The sequence below is a fragment of the Poecilia formosa genome, unplaced genomic scaffold (assembly GCF_000485575.1).
Source record: "Poecilia formosa unplaced genomic scaffold, Poecilia_formosa-5.1.2 Scaffold112, whole genome shotgun sequence".
In the NCBI taxonomy this organism is placed as follows: Eukaryota; Metazoa; Chordata; class Actinopteri; order Cyprinodontiformes; family Poeciliidae; genus Poecilia; species Poecilia formosa.
In genome coordinates, this window is record NW_006800051.1 from 1,122,669 (window position 1) to 1,141,975 (window position 19,307).

Genomic DNA, 19,307 nt, shown 5'->3' on the forward strand with positions numbered 1-19,307 from the left:
ACCAGAGAAAAATAATTCAGGTTCACAAATTCAATTTAAGACATTATTTTATTAAAAAGAGAACAAACAATATAAAACAGACAGCTATAATCTAAGGACAGGAGGTTAAAATAACCAAGATACACATAACTTGCTGCAGTTACCCAGCATTATGATCCCAGGACTCATTTTAGATTCAACAATATCCCAAAAAATACCAAAAACTCATATCAAAATGGCAAAATATTGTGTTTCAGGTTAGTATTTGCTCTTCCTTTTACAATTTACCACTCCTTCAGTTACATTCAAATTGATTCTTATTCTCAAGATGTTAGAGAACAAACATCTTTGGATTAGCTCCCAGTACCCTCATTACTATTAATCATTATGGTCTCATTTCAGGTTGTGATACTGGCTTAGTTTTTGCAATACAACAAAATTTGACAGTTGTGTGAAAAGGCCTCTGGGATTGTTTCTTTTTTTTGTGGCTGGTACCCTGCATGTTTTAGATTTTTATGGTCTCGTTTACTTGATGTAAATGATTATCTCATGAGTAGGCTCCTGCTTAACCTTTTGTACTAGTTCAGGAATTTGAATTTGATATTTTGCAGCAGGTTCACATCTAAAACATCCAGGACACCATCACTCAAAGATTAAAATCTAACATGCATCTTTAGCTTTAAAGATATCAAATAATTTTCAGGAGCTAAAAAAAAGCCTAATGTAATAAAAGTGAATAAAGATCATAGACGATTTCAGTTATTGTTATTGGGCCAACAGCTCCTGAAACAAACTCAGCATTTACCTTTCAGAAAAGAAAACATGGCAGACTTGCGTGCACTGAAATGTTAGGAATCATAATACCTGGAAGGAAACCGAAAGCAACAAGATGCAACTAAACCGATGAGCTTTGTGTCTTCATCTTTGAGCAGCAGTAAACAGTCTGCGAGCTGAACAGTCTGCAGAAACAGTGTGCGTTTGAAAATGTGCAACTCTCGCTCAACAGAGTTTAGGAAAGGAACTTTTCTCCAGCTCAGCACATTTCTATCGTGAGTTACCGAGAACAAGTTGTAGTGAACATTTACGTTTATTTACATTTAGACAGCCAGTTGCAACACCACGAAAAGGTCACTTCGGTTCTTTTTTTAATCAGAGTCTTCATCCTCTTCTTCAGGTATAAAAGGCGGGTCAGAAACCACAGGCTGGTCTTTCTTGGTCCTGAGATGAAGCTCTCTGACAGTGAGGATGCGGATCAGCATGGACTCCATGGTGTTGTCGTCCAGCGGCGTGGACGAGAACCACAGCGGGCTGTTTGGGACGCAGCAACGCTCAGGGTGCAGGTAGAACATGTTGGTGCGCTGCTTCACCGATTCCGAGCTGGAAAAGAAATGCATCAAAACGCAGAGTGAGGATGAGGGGGACATTTTACTCCGTCAACAGTAACTTTGATCAACAGCTTCCCAAGCTTCTGTTGATGCTTTGCTTCGGCTATTCCCATCATTTTAATTCGCAGTAACAGATTGGGTTTTAAACTATTTTTCAAGTTTGTTAAAAAACTTAAACCCACAATAAAACTGGAAAGGTTTTAAAAATTAAGGGACAGACAACTGTTGTGTAAACAAATGAAAACTTGGCAAAAATTTATATTTAAATCAATTATTTGGGAAATTAAGACAAATTTACCACAAAAACCCAATTTCTTTAGCTGAATGTATATTAAAAGAAACAACGAAAGACATTTAATAGTTTCATTGAATATAGGATTTTAGCTCCAAGGTGATTATTCCCAAAAAATGTATTGGCTAAAAACTCAGTTCAAGGATGATGCATCTGTCGGGTTTTTATTGGATATTCTGTTTCTTCGTCATTTTGCTTTACATTTATCTTCTGGAGATGTTTTATGTGTTTTTTTAAGGTATGATATTTTTGTTTACTTATTTTAAGATGTATGCACACAAGAGAGATTACACAAACTTGTCTAAGAAAATTCTGTTTAAAGAACTATATTTTAATAAAATTAGGAGCAAAATAGCCTTGATGATGATGCATCTATCAGGCTGCATCAAATATTAATAGATAGAGGGAAAAACATTAAGAACCGAAAGGTGAGGTTGCATTTTTGTCCATCTCACCACTTGGAGAGGTAAAACTCATAAAGCCTGACTGGACAGCGAAGTGGGTTCTCCGTGTTCTCCATCATCTCCAGGATTTCCTCCTTACTCTCTTCCTCTTTACGCCTCTTTGCTGGAACTCCATCTGGATCTGAACACAATAATTACAGTCAGCTGTTGGGAGAAGTAAAGCCAAATCACTGAGGTTTGTCACCGTCTTTATGTCTCACCTTCCCTGCACAAAGAAATACGGTGTACTAGAAATTACCAAAAATATATGAATAAATTGGATTAAACTCAGTTTTCTATGGATTATATTTGAGTTTTTCCATCACTTTAAATGGTTCACCTGGTTCAAATTTAGCAAATTTGAACCAGGTGAAGCTAAAACTGCCACCGGAGGAGTTCTGAGTCTATACTCCAGTTACCAACGAATCAATTACTAAATTAGTTAAAAATTATTCCAATCAATCATTGACAATTAATTTCATTAATCATTTCAACACTAGCAGATGATTTCACTTATAAAGGCATTTTTCACAAGTTATAAAGGAAATAATCCAACAGTGGAACTGCTGCTTTTTATTAATAACTTATTTACTTACAACAAGCTCAGTACACTTGTCTTATTTCAAGTGTACTGAGATATTTGCACTAGAAATTAAGAAATACTTGGAAAGGTTTAGTGTTTTTGCAGTGCAAACCAATTGTTGTGTGAAATATACCTGACTCTGCTTCGTTTACAGGAATGGGTGGGTAGAAGCGCAGGAAGGTCGTCTTGCTGTTGTCCGGGTTGGTTTTGGTGCAGCGCATGACGTGGGCGAACGACAGCTGGCGGTGCTGCTCCACCGTGGTGAAGCCAAAGTATTTGCAGGAGAAGAAGAGCAGCGTGTTGAGGAGGACGATGGGGGAGTACGCCCCCAGCTGCTTGCACCCCCACAGGAACTCCTCCTCCACGCGGGAATGCACGTAACCTGCCAAGGAAAAACGCCGATAAATCGCAACAAATGCACGTCAAAGTTGGCGACTGCTGTGTCTGACGTTAACTCACCTCTGGGAGTGACGGTGGGCTGAAACCTTTTCAGCATGTTGGTGAAATCTGTGGAGAACTTGCTGTAGAAACGATCCATGAAGATGTTCTCCACTCGACCGTTTTCAAACAGATACTGCAGAGAGAGAGACAGAGAAGTCGATCAAAGTTTCTGGTGCAGATCAGCAGCAAAAAGCTCATTTTGAATATTCAACTGTTTAATTTGATTAGTAAAACTTCCATATACCAATTCATTAAGGCATACAAACAAAGTCGGTTTATAAAAAATGTAAACTTGCATAAAACCAATAAAGATGTATATATTTTTCATAGAAAAATGTTTTGCTATGATTCTGTTGGATGTCAAGCCACAAAAGATCAAGGCTAAAGATGCCGGCTGTTGAGAGTGCTGTGTCCAAGCATATTAGTGGAAAGTTGAGTGGAAGGAAAACATTGGAGGTCCTACAGCAGGAATCTTAAAGGTGACCTATTAGAGAAAAAAAGTATACTTCTGCCAAAAAACTAAAATTTTTTAAAGGATTTTGGAATTTTGAGGTTAATCTCAGAAGTTTTCCAGAGAAACATGGAAATTCCTGACTTTCAAAATCTGTAAATTTTTAACTTTTGAAACTCAAATTTCCACCTTTCCTCTCCCCAATACACTGTTGCACATTAAAGATTTTTACGCAATGAAATGCACTTTTTATTTTAGATGGAACTTTTATATTTGTGTGTTTCTGGTACGCCTGTAAATCTGACGCACGAGAGACATCCACCACCAACGATGGACAACAAAGCTGCTTCGCTTGGACAACTGGGGGTTAATTTCTGCTTCAGAAATAAAATAACCTGAACAGCAGAATAAAAACAATAAATATCTTTGTTGTCAAGCTCATATGTCTATTCAATAATTTAGTAAACAATGTTGTTTATTTAGCTGATTAAAATAGTTCCACTGCTAGCAGGAACACATTTTGGTCTAAAAACATTGTTTTAAATCAGAGTTTTCACCTGCTGGATCCCCAGGCAGAGGTAGAACAGGCTGTCGGGGGAGTACGGCTCTCCGTTCGGCCGCTTCACCTCGGTGATGAAGCAGCACAGACCGTAGCTGAGTTCAGCCGTGGTGCAGCGGAGCAGATCCTCCTTCAGCTCCAGGGGCCGCGCTGCGGACACACCAGACGTTACCATGGAAACCAAGCGTTTTTAAAGGAGCCTGGTCCCGCGGCGGGCCGGACTCACAGCCGAAGCGGCGCTGCTCCAGGTTGGGCTGCGTCTGCCTCCACTGGATCCAGCGCTTCCAGGCGTCGATGCCGTACTGGCTCTTCAGCTTCAGGATTTCAGCAGACACAGACTTCTTGGCCGAGCTTCTCGGCGGACTTTCTTCAGCTGCTTTCGCCAATCGCTGGGATTTACGACCCTGAAGGCAGAAGATGGGGGAGGAAATGAGGCGGAGCGCTGCCAGAGGTCTGTGCCAAAAACATCCCATAATTCTCCATTTTTACCAGTCAATTTTTAGAATGATACTGATGACATAAGCTGTTCGACTGCATTTAATTTTCCGTTTGGTTTAGTATTCAAGTTGAACAGAGAATCAACACAATGAGTTCAAGCCTGATCCAAACCCACCGATTCACTTCAGAGGCTCAAGGCTGAAATAAACCCAACATTTTAATTAAGATTTTACTGGATCCCATTTAAACCCACTCAAAGAAAAATAAACTTCTAAAAAACATTTAACACTGACGTGGAAAACTTTTTAAATGCCGCCGCCGTCCCTGAAAGCGTTACTGTTATGTTTCAGGCTGGTTTGGTTGGCAAATTCAGTTATATTTCTATTTATTTTGTATTTTTTCTGACGGATTAAACAGTGTGATTTTGTAAACTTTATACATGTTTTTTTTATTATAGTGACTTTATGAATTAAAATAAAAAAAAGAAAATCTGCCCAGCCTCTCCCCATAAAGCATCGCCCATATCGCCCTCTGCTACATCCCTGGTTTTAAGCTTTCCGTAACTCGGCCCCTGGTTGCTGCGACTCGGCTCTCCTCTCTCACCCTCTTGTCCCGGGCTTTCCTCTGAGCTTGTCTCCGTCTCGGCGCCGGCGTCGGACTCGGGGATCTGTTGCAGTGCTCCCTCAGCCGGGCCATCCTCTCCAGGGTTTCTGAAAGCGGCGCTGAACATCAGAGAAACGACCACAAACATCTCTCAGCAGCTCCAGCTCTGCGTTTCACTCTCACCGATGGAGAAATCCGCTTCGATGTCCATGGGCGGCGGGCCCTGCGGCGGCGGCGGCGGCTCCAGGTCCGGCACCGGGGACGGGACGGCGGCAGCGTCCAGGACCGGGTTCAGCTTTTCAGAGGAGTACTGTCGACCCGGCAGCCTGAGGCCGGCGTCGGAGCTCGTCTCCTCCCAGTTGTTCAGGAAGCTGGCCAGGTCGTCCGTATCCAGGTCGTCGCTGTAGTTGCTGATGTGGTCTGGAGGAAACAGCAGCAGAGACTCAAAGTTTACATCATAATGAAAACATTTTAATGAAAACAGATTCTACCTGGAGCTCAGGCTCCCTGAACAAATGCTTCACAAACTGAAACGATTAATCATCAGCTAATTCAGTAATCGATTAATCGTTAGCTGGAGTAGAGAGACATGAAAGAACAACCTCTCAGCCAAAATTAAATCAAAACTGCATAAAAACATTTTGCAGATTTAGCTTCACCTGGTTAATGTTTTAATCTCCCATTAAGCTCCTTTTCTGTCCAACTATTAATTGGTTAACAGAAAAATAATCATCAGATCTTTGCTGCACCGATTTGCTGCCAAGTTGAGCAGAAACAGAAACTTTTCACATGTTGATGTTCGGAGGATTTTTTAGCTGCAGATGCATCATTTCCTACAAAGTTTTACCGAAATGGTGTTATTGGCTTTCAGACAGTAAAATGTTTAATTTCTTATTTAAAGGTGGAATTAAATTATTTGCATCTTTTAATGCACTTCCATCCTTTCAATTTTTAACCTGCTTTGCCCTGATTGTTCTGACAATTAGATAAAACAATTTGCACATTTTACAGATTTTTCATTTAACCGCTTCAGTCTTTTGTTATTAATACTAGAAATGCATTAAAAAATGTAATTAAAACAATTATATTCCTGCTGATTATCTCAATAATCAATCTGATTTCATCCTCTGGTTGTTCCTGCAGAGTCTCACCATCTTGTGCCGGAGCCTCTTTGCTTTCTGACTCCTTCGCCGATGTTTTGTCTTTGCGCGTCTCCGTCTTGCTGCTCTTCTCCTCGTCGCCCTCGGCAACCATCTCGGCCATCAGGATGAGCTCCGCCTCGTACGGATCCGACGGGATCTTCTGCTTGATCTCCTGGATGGTCTCCACGATGCGCTCGGCGCTGTTCATCGTCACAGGGAGGAACATCGGCACCGGCAGCTGCAACGCGGACAAACAAGAGACAAACCTGAGCGAAGCTGATCGAGTTCAGATGAAATCAATAACCAATAATCAGGCTTACAGGTAGCGGCACGTTCAGAGGTCTGGGGACGAACTGGCTGTACATGTTCATGGGAACGGGAACGAAAACCGGGACTGGGACCGGCAGCACCATGACGCTGGGGAAGGCGTCTTCTACGGGAAGAGAGAAGGACAGTTTAGTGAGGACAGAGACGACGGCCTGCATGTTTTTAAATATCTAATAAATAAAAGATTAAATGTTGCTGTTTGCTCCAATGCTGAGAAAAACTCATTTGGATCAGAAACAAAACACGTTAGAAATATGATGTAAATCATTAATCCGAGCGATTTTAATGGATATCCAGCAGTAATAATTTAATAAAATAAACACTAGGTGGATATTTAAATCCAAATTTTGAAGTAACCTAAAGTATGAAAACATTATTTTTCTTTTTGCAACATTGTTTATTTAAAATTTCTCTCTATTTTTAGGTAAAACACTGCTACATGTTAATCTTATCTCTGTTTTTTCTGCTTATTTTTCACTAGAAAATTGTTTAATGTTAAAAAAGAAAAACTTGAAATTTTGCTCTGGAAATTTTCTTTTTTAAAATTGATTTATGGCTTATTGTTTTGTGGCTAAATATTGTTGATTATATCTTCATTTCCACCAATTTTGGAAAAAAAGGGGAAAAAAAAGAAAATTAGATAAACATGACATTTACTATAATCAAGCTATAAAATTCTGCATTTTATTTACAGAATATTTAATTTTTTTAAATGCATTTTGTTTTCAGCCACAACCAGCGGCTTCACTCAGATTCTGGCTGAAAACAAAAACATTTTAGCCAGAATCGGCGGGATTCTGGCTAAAAGCTTCCCAGGCTTTTATGATTTTATTTTATTCTCTGTGTAATTTAATTTTTATTGTGCAGCTCTTTGTGGTTTTTCTGTGAAAACTGCTTTCTGAACAAACGTTACTTCCTAAACGTGTGGGTCTGAATTGACTGTACCGGTCTGTGCCTCCACACTGGCCGTCTGCGTTTTGCAGGAAACTCCTTTGTTCTGCACCAGAGGTTTGCACAGCAGCGCTTTGTTCTTCAGTAACTTCGGCGCAGAAGGAGGAAGAGGAGAAGGAGGAGGATGGATCTTCGCTGTGTCTGTTTGGACGCTGATCTGCAAGACAAAAACACCAGAACTCAAAACGGCTCCAACAACCAGCAAGTGAAGAAATAAAATTCAATTATTTCACTCTTTTATTGCCATTTTCTGTCACTTATTAATCTGTTTGGGTTCATTTTCACTGACTTACATTTCCAGAGTTCTTGGTTTTTGACCTGGTGCCTGTTGAGACAAAAAGAGAAACTTTAGATGTGAAACAAAGAACCGGGTCAGACGGATAAATCAGAGTTTAGTCTGGGTTCTGTACTGAGGTGCGTGGGTTTGTCTGCCGATTTGGATCTCCCCGCCGGCTGGTCTGCGAGCGACATGACGCTGGCGATGACGGGCGTGGCCTCGCCGGCAGCTGCAGAACCAGAACACAAACAACCGGTCCAAACCGAGTCCCACAGCTACACGTCTGACCCAAACAGACCAGCAGATGTTTCATACAACAGAGAATGAAGTTTAACTGGACGCTTCAGTCGCTTCTCAACAAGATTCACAGACATGAAACTCTGCAGGTTTTCATTTTGGTCTGTTTTCTAATATTTGAACAAAATATGTTATTTATGTCCAAAGAAACTTGAGTTGACTCCACAGATGGATGATGGGAAGTTTGACGTCTAGGAGTCACTTCCCAGAAATTAAAGTAATCTTGCAAAAAAACATCTAAAATTATGATAATGTAATTTCATGAGAATTTGACAAAATAATCAGCTATCAAAAGCTGATTATTTATCAATAAATCAATTTATTGATAAATAATTTATCTATCAATTTCTCAGAATGCTGAGAAATCCAAATGACTTCCTAAATACATTTTCTTGACCTATAAACAATCATTTACATAAACCTGTAATAAAAATATGCTAAATTTTATTTCATTTTTAATCATTTCATGTTTCCTGTGCTGTAATCCATCATAAATATGTTAATAATATTAAAATTATAGATACATTTATTACATAAATCTAGGCCTGAAATGATTAATCTAATAACGATTAATCTAATAACGATTAATATATATATATATATAAATGCTGTTATTATTTGCATCTTTTAATGCATTTCTAGTATAAAAAGGATTAAGAAAATTTGGCCTTTTTTTATCTGATTAAGCAACAAAATAGCAAATGTCTAATTGTTTAATATTTTTTAACATTTTCATGCTCTGTAAATGTGAAATAAAGGTAAAAGTGATCTGGACCTTTGATGACCTCGCCCTGGGCCGCCACCCTATCGCAGCAGAACTTGAGCAGACAGCTGATGCCACAGAAATGTTTGACCTCCCCAAGCAGCGGCAGGCTCTGCTTCAGCTTCCCTTTACGCCCGCAGCTGTCGCACTTTGCTACCTGCAGGGGGCGCAGTTACAGCATCGTCATCGTCACTGAAAGCAAACGGCGGCTTCGGCGCGGATCGCGGTGGCTTACGTGGCAGAACAGCATGGTGTACTTGGAGCGGCACTCCTCGGAGCAGAACTCCTCGATGGAGCCGCCGTACTGGGCCGTCACCAGCTTCTTGGACACGCAGTGGCAGTAGACGCAGGAGTGGCAGTGCTTCCCCCAGTTCTTACTCAGCTCGTGCCTGAAGAGGAGCTTACAGCCTGGAAACGGGAACAGAACGCGGTTCTGCATCAAAATAATACGACTTCTGAGCAGCTTCTAGTTCAAATATCCAAGTACACTTCAAATAAGGCAAGACTAACTTAGAAGCAACATTTCAGCTCGTTTTAACATTTCCCTAATGTTGGTCTCACTGCTCGCTCCATTGGAACATTATTTCACTTCCAACATGAGAAAAAGGTCTCAATATAATCTGCCAGTGGAAGTAGACATTTTTAAAATCAACAATGATCTATTGACTAATACACTCATTGCTGAAACGTAAATTTGGTAAAATGTTGTGTTTTTTGCAGTGTAGTCATGGCAGAGTGTCATTCACTGCAAAAAACTAAATATATCTGGTGCAAATATCTCAGTACACTTGAAATAAGACAAAACTAACTTATGAGAAACTTTTCAGGAAGAAATATGAGTTTGTTTAAAGTCACTAATTCTTGAATGTGGATAAAGGCTACTAGTTTCAGAATGTTTCACTAATAATATGGAAAAATTGTCGTTAGTGAAACATTTGAGAATCCAATAAATTTCCCTTTATAAATTTTTAAATGAGTCAGTATTCAGTCAGGAAGTAAAAAACTTGAATTTAAATGACAAAAAATGTTGAAGTCCAGATTATAAAGTGACAAATCAGAGATAAGCTACATGATTTAAACTAAAATGAGTCAAACTAAATGGTGGTATTTTTCGAACAAGGCTGCGTTGTTGTACATTAGGAACTAGAAAGAGGATCAAAGTCTAAAAATCTGATATTTTTTCAACATTTTATTTGCTGCGTATTTTCCCCTGTCAGTGGAGCCGCTGCGCTCACCGTCGCTGCAGAAGTAGCAGTCCTTGTTGTTGATCCTCTTGGCCTCTCTGGTGATCTTTTCGATCTTGCAGTACTCACACAGACTCATCACGGCGTTGGCCTTCTTGTACTCCATCGAACAGTCGGAACCGCACAGGAAAATGATTTTATCCTGGAGAAACACGGGAACAATCACTCCGGAGTGAGAAAACCCGACTCTGGGATCATTTATCCGTTTGGATCAGGGGGTCCAGAGTGCATCTAAAAATAATACAAATGTGGCCTGGAGACGCAGGTGGACACTTTCATTTGTAAGTTTCTTAAAACAGAAAATGCAAAGTATTTGTCTTTTTATAACCAAGCTTTGCCAAAAGGTGAAACCATTAATATTCATAGACTTTTACCGAAATGATTGATTAAACTTGGCTAAATAAACGTTTTGAAAGAAAGCGGCCCGGATTCTATTATTACTGAAAAATCTGTTCAGTCGAGTCGAAAAGAAACTGAAAACTAGATGCTTTTCTTTTAATACAGCAAACATGCAAAATCTACCATGGAGTATTAGGTCACTGGAAAATTTCCAACAACAAAAAAAATCTAATTTTGAGTCATCTCTGAAATTTTCTACAAAAAAACTTGGAAATTTCTGAGTTTCAAGGAGAAATTTAATCTCAGTTTATGACTTTTTGGTGGAAACTTTCAACTTTTTTATTTAAAAAATATTCATCATCTCAGGTTTAGTAAAGCGTGGCGTCTCGTTTCCTGCTACCTTTATCTGGATGAGCTCCGGTTTGGAGGTGACCACCTGGCTGCACTGGAAGCAGTTGAGCTTCAGCGCGTCGACCAGCTGCGTCGGCGTGGCGGTCTGGGCCTGGGCCGACCCCACCGGCAGCTTGGTGAAAACGTTCAGCTGCGGCTGGCTCTTCTTGAACTTCTCCTGTGAAACAGAAACAATGTTAGCGTTTCACCTGCAGAGCGAATGAAGCGGCTGCGTCGTGGCGCCTCTACCTGGAACGTCATGACGCACGGCATGCTGCAGAAGTTTCTGATGGAGGTGTCCGACATGGCCAGGTGGTACGAAGGAACCGTGTTCTTCCCGCAGTTGTCACAGTTTAATCGAGCTCCTGCAGAGGAACGTTCGAACCGAGACGTTACTGAAATATCACAGCTCAGTCCTGCGTCAGTCACAAAAGAAGCTGATAGAATATTAGGAACGTTGTGATCTCTGTTCAGTCCATCCTCTCCGTTTGCGCTTCAGTATCTACAAAACTGTTTGTCTCAGGTGTTCCCAGCTGCTTCACACTTGATGATAATGGAAGAACTAACATGTCAAACTATTGCAACATTGAACAAAATAAGAACTTTAAATATATAAAAAAAAGTGGAGGTGCAACAAGTTCGCTTTGTGTTCTTGCAATTGACAGAAATTTTAATATTGTTTATCTATTTCTGTATTGGTTTTGTCTTTTTTTAACTTGTTTATGTAAAGATTAAAAATTACCCAAATAAATAAACTGTCTTGTTAATGTAAATTAGCTGCTTTTCAGTCTCAACTGATCATAAAATCTCTGCAGAAAGAAACATCAGAGTGTAAGGAAACGGAAACATTCACCGTCTACAGGAATAACAGCCCTCAGATCACAGTTTGGGAGAATCACAGAATATTGACGTTTTAACGTCACAGACAATCAAAGATAACTGCAGAGTTTTCATCTCCCCGCTTTGACGTCCAGCGGAAGGAAACGTGTGCAGCCGCACCTGAAGAGCTGACGCTCTGGACCTTAAACGCCATCAGGCAGCTGTTGCTGCAGAACATGTTGACCGACTCGTCGCTGTTTTTGTTGCTGAACATCTGGGGCAGCATGTGTGGCGCGCGGCACATCGTGCACGGCAGAATCACCTTCGTTTTCTGGCAACAAACGAAAAGCAATCAAGTTCATTTGTACAGCACATTTCAGCACTGAGGCAGTTCTTGGTGCTTTACATCATGAAAACATCAAACATCAAATATCACAGTCAACCAGAGAAAGAAAAATGCATCGTTAAAATCATCGATACACAACAAATATGTTGATCAGTTTGTCTAGTGCCTCAGCTAGAAGTAGAGATTTTAGAGCCAAAATTTCTGGAAAAAACTAAATCTTATCAAGTGTTTTAGGTTTAGATTTTAAAGTAAATATCCAAGTAAAATAAGACAAAAATCTAACTTACGATTAACTTTTCAGCAAGATATCAGATCTTATTTCAAATAAATAAGTCCTTATTTATTTTAAAACGTACTAGTTTCACTAAGATTATTTCACCAGCAATAAAATTTTCCCGCTTTAGAAGTAAATAACATGACAGTGAAAATAGTTTTTATTAACATTAAGGAATTATTTACTTAAAATAACCCCTTACATCTTTCTGAAAATGTACTTGTAAGTTAGTTTTGTCTAATTGTAATAACTAGAAAGCAGACTAAAAATAGTAAGATTTTGTGTTTTTGCAGTGTAGGAACTAGTTTCAGGTCAATAATTTGTTGATATTGATAAAACAAGTTCTACTGGCAGATTATTTCATTTATAATGTGGGAAAAATGTCAAGTTATAAGTGAAATCATCTGCCTGTGAAACTAGAACCTTTTTAATCAATTATTTACTTAAACATTCTCCTATTTCTTGCTGAAAAGTTACTTGCAAGTTAATATTTTATTTGCAGTGAACTGTCTGCGGTAGAAAGTGGAGTGAAACTCCTGTCGGTGTTTCTGCAGCGCGGGTCAGGCAGCGGCGAGGCGTTCAGGTACCTCCTTGTATTTGGCCAGGCAGTCCATGTTGCAGAGCGTCTTGCTGCTGTCCTCCAGCTTCAGCATGACGGGTTTGCTCTGGCAGAACGAGCCGCAGCTGGCGCAGCCCGCCATCGTCAGGTTGTTGACGGTGCGGAAGCGGTTGAAGCACGCGTCGCTGCACATCTTGTGGACGGTGCCGCGCAGGATCACCTCGTGTTTGCTCTGCGGACAGAGCAGAAAAATGTAGCTTCACAGCGGCGAGCCGGTAGAACCGGGTTCTGGTCCGCTGAACTCACGGTGCTGAATCTGGAGCACATGCTGCAGAGCGACTGCGTCTGCGGCGCTTTGCACGGCGCGGCGGCGGCACGGATGCTCTGCGTGTGTTTCTTGTAGTTGAAGGAAGTGACGCAGTTCTGGCTGCAGAACTCCTTCATGGCGCCGTTGGCATCTGGAGCCAGAATCGCATCCTGGGTCCGGAGGATCAACCTGCAGGAGAGCAGCGCAGCCGCGTCACAGAGCCGATCGAGACCCGATTGGCTCAGAGGGGAGCGGGGCGATAAAACCATTTTATTCACTAAAAACAGATTTGGAAAATCTGGATTTTCCCCCCCTGGTGTTTCCAGAGTGTCAGCGCGCCCACGGCGGCCATCTTGTTTAACAATCATGTTTAAAGCTTCTGTTTAACGGACTTTTAATTCAAATCACCTCTGTGACAGAATATCAGGACCAGCCCAAGAATTTTTTACTTTCAGTTACGAGAATCAAATCTGGACTTAAAGTTTATAATTATTCTGTGATAAAAATAAAAATGATGCCAACTATTTATTACAACTTTTTAGGTAATTTTAGCCCCACAAACAAACGAAGCTCTTGATAAACATTCCCATCTATAAAATGCCTCTTTAGGACACAAGTCATGAAAATGTGATTTCTGTCACTAATCTGCATTTAATCATGTTTTCAAATTTATTGATACGTTTTAACTGAACTAACAGTGGAGCAAAATATTAAAACTAACAAACCCAACAATACGGATAGTTTTAGTTTTTTAATTAATTGGAATTTATTCAATTTTAGTGGTGAATCAAAATCTTGTGAGAAATTTATCGCGATAAATAAATCGATAAACGATTTGATAGTTATAATATTACAATAATAACATTGTTTGACAGAAAATAATGCTGGAACGAAACCGTCATTTTAGGGGAACTTCAACATGAAAATAACGTATTTAAATCAGAAATGTTCTGAAGTTATACTTTGTTGTAAGTTTTACAGATAATTTTAATATTTCATCTTTTAACACATTAGCCTGAAATTATTATCAGCTGCAGAACTTTGAAACAATGGAGCAAACTAAGAAACAAACTGATTTTTGCTTTTTTCATTAAAAAAACTTAATTTTAATTCTCTTTCTGGCAACATTGGATCTTTAATCTGCTAATATTACGACTATACTCATATTTTGGTCCTAATATTCTGTCATATAAACCACAGATTGAGATAAAAAACACTTTTTGAAATATTTTCTGTCATTTGTAGTTCCTCTCTTTAGAAAAGTGAGGATCAGGTTTTTGGCGGCGTGCTGCTGTTGTTACTTTTGGCAGAAGACGCAGGGCTTGGTGGCTCCTTTGGAGGAGGGCAGCGACGCGGAGAGGCAGGAGGTGGAGCAGAAGAGCGCCGGCGAACCCTTCCTCTGGAACGCCGTCTGTCCTTTCATCAGGTTCTTCCTGCAGTTGGAGCAGGACATGTGGACGGAGGACGGGTTGACGCACGGCAGCGTTTCTCCGGACGGAGACACGGAGAACACCGAGCCGATCCGCAGGTCGTCCTGTCGACAGAGGAACCGCCCGGTCAGGAGACAACGTCACAAACACCAGACGCCATCTTCCTTCTCAGCAGCTGGGCTGCGATGTCAACCGAATTATTGGTTTTGGATCAAAGTAGCAGCAAAATGCATAAGCAGCAGATGAGCATCCATACGACAGAGTATGAACGTTTTTTATTTTTACCGTTTTCTCTGACTGTCTTCTTAAATCCAAGGTTAGCTGATGATTCGTGTTATTTTTCTAGATTATTTGAGAGAAAGATTACATAAATCCATTGGGATTTTACCTTTTCCTGCATTATTATTTTTTATAAGATCTTTGGTCTGTATTTTAATCGGGCCAAACAGAAAAAAAACACTAAAGAGTATTGGGGTCATTGCAGCCAAAGCAATAATAACAAATCCACAAAGTAGGAAATAAATTTTCTCCAAAAACGTTATTTAAAAAAAAAGTAGAAAAAGCTGAATATTCTCACGTTGAAAAGTCCTTAAAAGAAAATTTTCCATGATTAAAGGGATAAATTAACAATAAAAACTCAGATATTTTCTGAAATATCTGCAACCTGTCTGGTTCTGATCCAGGAAACGGAACAGATATTTTCTGCATCTCCTAAATTTACCACTTCAGTCAAACAATAATAAAAATTTAGTTCTGATATGGCAAATTTATGCCTCTAGTCATGGAAAATTATAATTTTGTCTTTTCATCATCAGATAACAACCAGATTTTTTTCCCATAAATATGAAATTAATCTAGCTCACACCATGAAATAACTGACAGAAAAATCCAATTCTTTGAAACTGGAGCCTTTATTGGTCCCTCTGAACAAACAAAAAAAACTTTTTCAAATATTTTCCATATGAGTTTCATTTTGTATCATATTTGATACATCAGGTCACAATGCTCAAAGATGATTTTTTCTTGAACAAAAACATAATAAAATAACTCAGATAAGTTGTTAATTCCAAACATAAAAAGTGCTACAACAATGCAGCAATAACAAATCCACCAATGGAACTGGCAGGGTGGCAGTCTCGAGAACATATCATTTCAGTCATTTTCTACACATATTGTGGCTCACAACCTTTTTATTTTGCATTATGATAGGCTTGGAAACAGTTTCTGTCCTTGTTCAGACAAAGATGTTTCCACAGAACACATGGCAAAGTGGACCACACAGGGCTTGCATCTCTGTCGGGTTTCCCATGTTGGGAAATGATTGAGGCCATCCTTTCTCACATCAGGGGGCAACTCAGTGGTTTTCCTCCTCCTAGGAGGGGTTGGCGTTGCTTCCGGAGAGGACAAAGTGGCAACAGAGGCCTGAAACCTTCGCAGGGGCAGGTGTTTCTGCCTGGGATGCAGTTTCTCCAGGTCTCTTCTGTAGCGGATCCATGCATTGATTACTGCCACCGTGATGGTGTGCCACCAAATGTAGATGTACCATCTTTGGGATCTGAAGCTGAACTTGTACAATGCAGAAAGCATATCAAGAAGGTCAATGCCTCCCATGAACCTGTTGTAAGTGTCAACAATGGTCGGTCTAGGAACCATTATGTGGGTTTTGGCTTTTCGATCCCAACGCTTCACACTGCCCAGTGGTTCAACACCAACAAAAGAAGAGAGCAGGTTCACAGCTTTGTTCTCATACCATCTCACAATGATGTCGTTTTCCTGGTTTACTCTGAAATCCAGTGACCCTCTTCCCTTTTTCTTCAGTTCTTTCTCATCCATCAGTTGGCAATTCTTCACCCTGTTCATTCGGACTGTGCCTATGTAGTAGATTCCTCTTTGTTTCAAGTGCCAATGGAACTGACGTAAAGAAATTGTCAGCAAAAACTTTGTGATTCTTTCCTGCTGGAAGGGTTGAGGTCATTTTCAGGACAACGTCTCCTGTAGCACCAACGTCAGATTTCTCTTGGCCAAGATTTCCTCCCCCTTGGCACACATCAAAGTCATATAGATAGCCACTTTGCCCACCACGTCCCCACATCTTGAACCCCCACTTGTGAGGTTTTCCTGGCATGTAGCACCGTAGATGTGATTTTCCTTTGAAAGGCACCATGATTTCGTCAACAGCGTGACATTCTTCAGGTGGTATGGAAAGAAAGCGTTGGCGTAGTTTCTCCAACCATGGCCTGAGTTTCCACACTTTATCTTGTTTTGCATCCTCAGACACATCGAGGTTATTCTGAAAGTGAATCACTGTCAGCAAATCCAGGAATCGACCCCTTGACATCACATCACAAACTGGGGGGTACCTTGTCTCCATCTCCCAGTAAGCTCGTACGTTGGGCATCTGTACTAACCCCATGTGCATATACATACCCAGAAGTTGCTCGATTTCTTGGGCATTTGTGTTAACAGACTTTCCATTTTTCTGCACACTGTACAAGTTTGTTTCTTCTGCAATTTCTTGTAGCATGTCCGCAGTCACAAAATCTTTGAAGTACTGACATGGTGTCCAGTCAAGCCTCTCTTCAGAGTCTTCCTCAACAGGTTCCACAAACTCAGGAGACGGGGCTTCAAACTGTTTTTTTCCCCAGCGATACTCCTTCCTTTTCACTTTGCTCTTTCCCGACTGCTTTGGTGTTTTGTCCTTTGGGATTTCTGGTGCTTCATCATCATCATCCTCATCTGGGTTATCCTCTTCTTCACCATCTCCGCTATCTGGGTATTCCTCCATCCTTGCAGGAGTCCATTCCTCATCCTCATCCTCCCCTAGCTGCTCGATGTCACCTGAATTCCCATCCATAATCATATTCAGAATATCTTCAACAGTGTATGTCTTTGCCATCTAAAAAAAAACCACACAGCCACAAAAAACAGACTGTTTATCTTTGAATTGGTCAGTTTTCAATGAAAATAAGCAAAAGGTGCAAGTTGCATATCTATTTTTAAGCTATAAATGTACCAAATTATGAACATGCAAACATCTTTAGTTTATATGAAAAGACTGTACATTGCTTGACGTGATGTAAAATACATGAAGTACAATAAAAAAGACAATTGACTGATTTTTCGAGTTAACTGACCCACTGTATCAAATTTGATGGATCACTTTTCAACACGATTTTACAAAGAAATTATGATAAAATACTAAGTAATTTTACACTGCATCAACTCAGTAAGTTTTCCTATTGATGGTTCACCCCAAAACAAATGTTTTTTCTTACCTTAACAGTCTAAAATTGGCAAAGTTTTCCTGCTGAAACCGCATGTGCCCCAGTCCTTTGCCATGGCAGTCTTGTAATATCAGTGGAAAGGCCTCTGGTGAGAAAGTTACTGCCCCCTGTTGGATTATCAGTGGATTACCAGGTAAAAGTTTGACTTCCTGTGTTTTAGCCCAGTGAGTGCAAACTGTCCAGCTGCAGCAGAGCCCTGGTAACGAGCTGCTCGTTGGATTCAGGTGCTGCAGCTGGGATGCATCCAGCAGCTGCAGCACAGCAGCTTTAACACATGACAGCTGCTGTGCTGCAGCTGGCCAATGCCACCCGAAGCCGACTTTTTCACGGCGATCTGAACAGTCCGTTCATTTCAATCCATAGAGTCTGATCTGTTCTGCTTCCATATGTGGAACTAAATTGTATCCGATTGTTTTAAAAGTAGATGTGTTTCCATTGACCATAAAATTGAGCAATTTAATATTTTTTAAAATAAATTTCCTTAACTGAAACTGAAAGTTTGGCGGCGACTCAGACTTTATATCAGCTTCCTTCATCTGCTTCTGATCTGGAGACGATACTTTCCGCTCGTTACTGAATAACTTTAAAATCCATCCATCCATCGTGGCGGCCATCTTTACAGCCACAAACAGAGCGCTGCTACGTTCTTCTCCTTCGCATGCAGGTCTCAAACCTTTTACACTGAAGTCTGATTGTGGTTTGGTTTAATTAGTTAATTTTTTTTTGATGAACCACCGGGCTGTGCTCACCTTGGCGGGTTCGTCCTTGACGCTGGCCGTAGATGTGGAGGAAATCAGCGCCTGTTCGTATTCCTCGTCCACCGGCTCGTCCTTCACTTTGGCCAGAGGCGGCGAAGGAGACGACTTCCTGTCTTTGGTCTCCGTCTGCCCCTCCTGCTTCAGGGAGAAAAAAACACTCAGACTTCAACGACGACCAGAAGGAAGAAAGATTTAGCTTTGAAAAATAAATATTTTTAACCGAGGAGCGACTTACAGAGTCTGATCTGGGGAAGGACAACTTCACCACTTTCATCCCGTTGACCACGGCAGCAGGGGAGGAGCTGTCTCTCCCTGGAGACAGGAGGAGAAAAACGGGTCTGGTACGAGAAATTTTAAAATAACAATTTAAGAGCTCAAACTAACTTATTGATTAATTTTTGGTGTTTGAAGATTTAATTTTTGGAAAAAGGTTTTTTGGTTTTAAAGCTGGATTATTGTTCCAGACCCATAAAGACAAACACTGAGCCGTTTGGTCTTTGCTACATCAGATCCGTTCCTTGCAGCTGAAGCGGCTCGGCTCGCTGCCGCCATCGGCTCGCTGCCGCCATCGGCTCGCTGCCGCCATCGGCTCGCTGCCGCCATCGGCTCGCTGCCGCCATCGGCTC

The 19,307-nt window shown here is 40.7% G+C and overlaps 2 protein-coding genes across 3 annotated transcripts in view; both read right to left on the bottom strand.

Moving 5' to 3' along the window:
• Positions 1-29: 29 nt before the first annotated feature.
• The window catches only part of zmym4.1 (zinc finger MYM-type containing 4, tandem duplicate 1), a 20,611-nt gene continuing 1,333 nt past the window's right edge, over positions 30-19,307 (bottom strand). Inside the window, exons 3-26 of one of the 2 annotated variants that reach the window (XM_007560001.2) lie at positions 18,917-18,996; positions 18,673-18,816; positions 14,511-14,743; positions 13,209-13,398; positions 12,931-13,134; positions 11,904-12,054; positions 11,154-11,269; positions 10,915-11,082; positions 10,167-10,317; positions 9,167-9,339; positions 8,944-9,088; positions 8,005-8,100; positions 7,888-7,919; positions 7,589-7,751; positions 6,637-6,749; positions 6,326-6,554; positions 5,358-5,594; positions 5,175-5,281; positions 4,360-4,537; positions 4,132-4,283; positions 3,142-3,256; positions 2,816-3,064; positions 2,112-2,241; positions 30-1,356 (exon numbers count right to left, since the gene is read on the bottom strand). In XM_007560001.2, the coding sequence (XP_007560063.1) occupies positions 1,125-1,356; positions 2,112-2,241; positions 2,816-3,064; positions 3,142-3,256; positions 4,132-4,283; positions 4,360-4,537; positions 5,175-5,281; positions 5,358-5,594; positions 6,326-6,554; positions 6,637-6,749; positions 7,589-7,751; positions 7,888-7,919; positions 8,005-8,100; positions 8,944-9,088; positions 9,167-9,339; positions 10,167-10,317; positions 10,915-11,082; positions 11,154-11,269; positions 11,904-12,054; positions 12,931-13,134; positions 13,209-13,398; positions 14,511-14,743; positions 18,673-18,816; positions 18,917-18,996 (3,788 nt within the window). In that variant the 3' untranslated portion in view covers positions 30-1,124. Of the gene's footprint in view, positions 1,357-2,111; positions 2,242-2,815; positions 3,065-3,141; positions 3,257-4,131; positions 4,284-4,359; positions 4,538-5,174; positions 5,282-5,357; positions 5,595-6,325; positions 6,555-6,636; positions 6,750-7,588; positions 7,752-7,887; positions 7,920-8,004; positions 8,101-8,943; positions 9,089-9,166; positions 9,340-10,166; positions 10,318-10,914; positions 11,083-11,153; positions 11,270-11,903; positions 12,055-12,930; positions 13,135-13,208; positions 13,399-14,510; positions 14,744-18,672; positions 18,820-18,916; positions 18,997-19,307 lie in introns of both variants that reach the window. The other variant, XM_016675362.1, reaches the window with a different exon arrangement.
• On the bottom strand, positions 15,563-17,908 carry LOC107837097 (piggyBac transposable element-derived protein 2-like). The gene has a single exon (XM_016675364.1). The coding sequence runs from the start codon at positions 16,497-16,499 to the stop codon at positions 15,840-15,842; it is 660 nt and encodes a 219-aa protein (XP_016530850.1). The 5' UTR covers positions 16,500-17,908; the 3' UTR covers positions 15,563-15,839.